This window comes from Limulus polyphemus, unplaced genomic scaffold (genome assembly GCF_000517525.1).
Source record: "Limulus polyphemus unplaced genomic scaffold, Limulus_polyphemus-2.1.2 Scaffold2223, whole genome shotgun sequence".
NCBI classification, from domain to species: domain Eukaryota; kingdom Metazoa; phylum Arthropoda; class Merostomata; order Xiphosura; family Limulidae; genus Limulus; species Limulus polyphemus.
In genome coordinates this window covers 75,427-81,058 of record NW_013667833.1, presented here as the reverse complement: position 1 = coordinate 81,058, position 5,632 = coordinate 75,427, and the positions used below count along the sequence as shown (strand labels likewise).

General features: G+C 31.3%; 1 protein-coding gene across 1 annotated transcript in view; it reads left to right on the top strand.

The window, feature by feature from the left end:
• Positions 1-5,632, top strand: part of LOC106466326 (voltage-dependent calcium channel type D subunit alpha-1-like) — a 167,449-nt gene that overhangs the window by 117,095 nt on the left and 44,722 nt on the right. The window contains exons 21-22 of the mRNA XM_022394309.1: positions 4,158-4,265; positions 4,500-4,607. Of these exons, the coding sequence (XP_022250017.1) occupies positions 4,158-4,265; positions 4,500-4,607 (216 nt within the window). The remainder of the gene's footprint in view (positions 1-4,157; positions 4,266-4,499; positions 4,608-5,632) is intronic.

Sequence of the window (5,632 nt, the reverse complement as noted above, 5' to 3'; positions counted from 1 at the left end):
AATTGTTATGATGAAATTTTACACACTACACACTGATGTTAAGCTCTCTCAATGAAAACAATTTGTTATGATGAAATTTTACACACTACACACTGATGTTAAGCTCTCTCAATGAAAACAATTTGTTATGATGAAATTTTACACACTACACACTGATGTTAAGCTCTCTCAATGAAAACAATTTGTTATGATGAAACAAATTACAGAAAATATACCAAGGATCTGAAACAAATCATGTTACAATGAGGCTATAAAGATACAGAAACTAACATACAGATTGAATAAGCTAATAATACTCAGCAATAAACAGTCCTTAAACACTTTAACACTAAAGAGTCAAAGAGGATTCCTCTTGTTATTATCCATGACTTTAAATTCAGAAACTTTTCATGTATTTTGGAAAAAGATATTTCATCTATTACAACTGAATGATCACCTTAGACAAACCATACCTGAAGTTCTTGTCATCTTCTTCTGGAAGAGCAGAAGTCATAAAGATATCTTTGTTCATGCATATTACACCCCACCACAAAATGGTTGTCATCCATGTAATAAAGTTTGTTGTGTAACCTGCAAGTTCATAAAAACTACTGACTCTTTTTACAACAGTATGACCAAAAAGACTTTAAAATTACTAAAAAACATTACTTGCACAACAACACTTACCTCATATAGTATAAAAAATCAGTCAGCAGTATGTAGGTCAGACCCAAATGATCTTAGAGAGCATTTCAAAAACACCAAAAAAAGATCTTCCTGTTGCCCAGCATTTCAACCATCTTGGTTATTTTCTTAATGACGTGATTCTCATCGGCACTGAAACTGGTTTCAAAACTAAAGGTGATAGAGCAAAATAGAAGCCTATTGGATTGCCACTTTAAATACTGATAATCTATGATAATTTTCCACATTTATTTTTTATCTTTTTAGTTCTGTCTGCTTAACATTCTCTTTTTAATCAATCTTTATTTTACTTTATCACTACTCAATATAGTTTCCCTTAACATTTTTTTCCTTTTTAAAAACAAAATATGTATAACGTCTTTATATCTCCTGTTGTATTGCTCACTGGAAATGAGTCACACTTACAACAATAATTGAAAGCTGTTTAAAATACTTCCAGGTTGTTATGGTGATGTGCTGTGACATCATTCCACCTTTTCTTACACTTAGTTTCTCTTGATCATTTCCATTTTATCCCTGATGAAGAAAGGTCCACCTTTTGAAAACAATCAGGTTATAGGATTTTGTAATTTTGTGTTATATTAATTTTCTAAACCTACATGTTTTACTAACACTATGAGCAGTAAATAATTTATTATTCCAGTGGTAGTAAAACATAGCGCTCGGCAAGAGAGAAAATAACCACATCTGTTGTTGAACTTGTAGACTTATGTACATATTTTACAATCAGTCCCTTATTTGATGTTGGAAAAGATTTAGCTACTTCCATAGCTTGCTGAAGAAGTATATGTATGTGTGTTTTATTCCAAGCTTTTGCAGTCTAGTTACTTTTAAGAAGTAATTTCAATAGTATTTTTCAGCAGTGTAGGCATAGCATAATTTTGCTGCTAATGAACTGCTCTAGAAACAGGCAGAAGTAATCCATTCAAGTCAAATCCCTACTCATAAGAAATTTTTTGAAACTACAGAACTAGCCACATTTAGTGACACCATGGATGTATAGCATTATTGCACTAAGTTATAGTGTTTCTATGTGCAACAAAGTGGTGCACACACTGTTTCTAGTTGTTGTTTATTGACTAGAAAGAAATATGCAATGATAAGTTGTTACTATTTTAGTTTGTGAAATAATGAGACTTTTTTGTACATACACGGTACCATAAAAACAAAATAGTTAAACACATATCCACAAATTAGAAGGATTCTTTTATTTCATTTCATTGTTTAAAGCAGGCTTTGAATCAGTTTAAGTTTTTCCAGTAGTCACCAAATCATCATAAATCCTATGAGAATAAAAGTCAAGAAATAAATGTATCTTTAAGAATAATGATTGTAACTTGTTCATACATTGGTAACTTCATGGTGGTAGGTGGATTGAAAGTTACTGATTGTAACCAAACAGTATTTCACTTGTACATCAGAGTCAGTTATTTACTGTGTGATGTGCAGCTTGTGTTATATGTTGTTTAGTGGTTAGTTACCATTAGTAAAATGTCCAGAGAACACTGTCATTATATAATAAATGACAACAGTAATGAACTTTTATAATAATGACATTTTAATGAGAAAGCCATAACCTTTCATATCTCTACCTTGTATTTACCTCTCTGCCCCGAAGGACCAGTAAAATGCGTAAATGTGTAGAAAAACTTGTAATTTTCAGTCAGGTATTTAGTCCTCCAATGATTTTAATGGAAAATGTTCTTGATGATAACGTTAACATTCTTAATGATAACATTAACAGTGTCTAGGTATCCAAACAACGATGACATTAACAGAGTCTAGGTCTCCAAACCATGATGATGTTACCAGTGTCTAGGTCTCCAAACAACGATGACATTAACAGAGTCTAGGTCTCAAAACAATGATGATGTTACCAATGTCTAGGTCTCCAAACAATGATAACATTAACAGAGTCTAGATCTCCATACCACAATGATATTAACACTTTCTAGGTCTACAAACTATTATGATGTTAACAGTACCTAGATCTCCGAATCATGATGACATTAACAGTTTCTAGGTCTTCAAACTATGATGACATTAACAGAGTCTAGATCTCCAAACGATTATAATGCTAACAGTGGCTAGATCTCCAAACTATGATGACATTAACAATGTCTAAATCTCCAAGCCCTGATGACATTAACAGTGTCTAGGTCTCTAAACTATGATGACACTAACAGTGTCTTGGTCTCTAAACTTTTTATTTCAATTAGAATATTTGTTTCTTCCACTCTCATGGTTTGGATAATTCTTTTGATAATAATTGTGTATTTAATACAGTATTTAGCAGTCAAGTAATTAATAAAATATTGTTTTCATAAAATATATCAATGGTCTTACTTAATGTTTCAGTTTTGTAATATGTTAAAATGCGTGTATACTTAGTCTAGTATTAGTTTTTGTTTCTGACAGATATGAAGTATTTTGCTTTTAATTTTGATGAAACTAGATACTTTCTTATTATTTCAAGCTGTTTTGTCATGTTAACAAAGTTTGATCTCTTTTTTTTTGTGGCATTTTTGCATTAATGCATATTCATTCTCACAAATGTACTTAAGAATGTAATCTTTATACAGGATTCTATAAAATTTTCCCAAAGTGTCATTCTGTTATAACTTACATTAAAACAAATATATCAAACCCTTTTGAAATGTGGGCCTAAAGGGCAAAAATGGAATGATGTAATGGAGGGTAATGTGAGGATATAAAGTGAAAAACTCTCTTCCAATCAGAATTATTTTCTATTTTTCATCTTGTGTGCACAATTTACATTTCATTGCATCATTCTGATTTTGCCTATGATGAATACAGGCCCACCTGATGAAAGCAGTAGGATTTTATTGGAATTGTTAATGTGATTTGCCAATTTCTTTTTTTGATTATACACTAACTTTCTAATGTAAAGGTTTTAGATGAAGTATTAGTGAGAGGTGTAGTACATGTTGTACAGTGCTGAAGATGTATTTATGTAAACAGTAGTATATTTTATAAGCACTGATTTGTTGTTATGATCACTTAAGTGTTTTTTAATGTGTTCCAATTACTGAAAAGTTGCAAAGTTACTATATTTTCTTTTAACAGATAAATTAAAAGTATGTTTGTGTACGTACCTCGATGTGGCCTTTTGATGTAACAAAAGTCACTTGATTTATTTGCTGATTTGTAGTTGTATATGCAACATTGTGTTGTAGCAGTTGTGTGACAAATTTTTGCAATGAGAGATAGAAATAAAGATAAAACAGCTAAGTTCATTACCCTACTGAAAACTTTATTTTCTGCTATGACTATTGGCTGTGTTAAGTAGAAAAGTTAAAACATTTTGAGTTTGGCCTACCTTTTACTATAATTTTATCTACAGGTTAATGTGGAGCTTCTGTTTGTTGTAGTTGTGATATTTCTTTTTTGTTTCTCTTTTCTTGGTTTGTGATATTAAATGGTGTGTTGTATTTTTTGTTTATATTGTTTAGCATGTTGTCCAGTGCGTCATAGTAGCAGTAAAAACTATAGGCAACCTCATGTTGGTGACCTTTCTTCTAAACTTCATATTTGCTGTCATTGGAGTACAAGTTTTTCAGGTAGGCTGCTACTGCCTTCAGTGTATGATGTAGCCAAAATTGTGGCTGATGAGTTAACCAGAAAGTTAAAGAAAGCCTGCAGGAAAAAAAAATGGCAATGAAAAAGCCTATTTATATTTTACTTTATAAATGTGCCAAGACCATGGGAACAGGCTCTCTTTAACACATTTTCTTCCTTACAGCTAATTTATCAAATTTTTCTGACTTATTAATTGTTTCTTATTTTATCTCTAGTATGTAGTGAAGTGCATCATTGTTGCTGTCAAAACAATATGCAACATCATGTTGGTGACTTATCTTCTTCAGTTCATGTTTGCTGTGATTGGAGTACAGCTTTTCAAGGTAACCCACTAAATAGTAGTGGTGACCCTTTTTCCTTACATCATGTTTGTGTTCTGTGCTGTGCTTGAATGCATTTTCTATGCCTTACCTCTCTACACTTGAAGAATCTTTCAAGGTGTTTTTTGTGTTTGGTAGAGCTCTGTGCTAGTGTTTTTGTTGCAGAATTTGAAGAACATGTGTGCTAAATTCCTAGCGTATCTCTCTCTCTCACTTCAACTACTTTCTGCTTCTATAATAACAACTTCTTCAGGCTGAAGTTATATATACTTCTTTCCCTGTGCAGCTTATACCATAATCAGTATATAAATTCATTCCTGGTTTTAATGTTTATGTTACTGTCTCCTTACATTGCTTGAATATAAAAGTTTTTTCCTCTACTTTTTAAATGCCACTTTATATCAAATTTAAAGTTTTTCGAGAAGTGCAGTATTTCTATAAAAAAATTGTTGTAATGTTGAATAATTTGTTTATTGAAAGTAAAGTATACATTTTTGTTCCAAAAATTAAGCATAGATTTATTGTGGAATTAACTAGACCACTAGTTTATAATGATTCAATAATTATGCGTGGGTTAAAAAATTATAGTTTTGTTATAGTGAGGTCAATGGAACTGTTGTGTTAAAAACAAATGAACATATGTCATGAAAACAATCAGACTACAGCTGCACGATGGAGTGCTAACAACATTTTAAAAACTGGAACTAACTCATAGATCTAGGGATAGGATAACCCATATTTTGTTAGTTTAGTACAAGTAACTTACAAATATAAGGAAAGGATAACCCATATTTTATTAGTTTAGTGCAACTAGTTTACACATCTAAGGAAAGGATAACCCATATTTTGTTAGTTTAGTACAAGTAACTTACAAATATAAGGAAAGGATAACCCATATTTTATTAGTTTAGTGCAACTAGTTTACACATCTAAGGAAAGGATAACCCATATTTTGTTAGTTCAGTGCAACTAGTTTACAGATCTAAGGAAAGGATAACCCATATTTTGTTAGTTCAGTGCAACTAGTT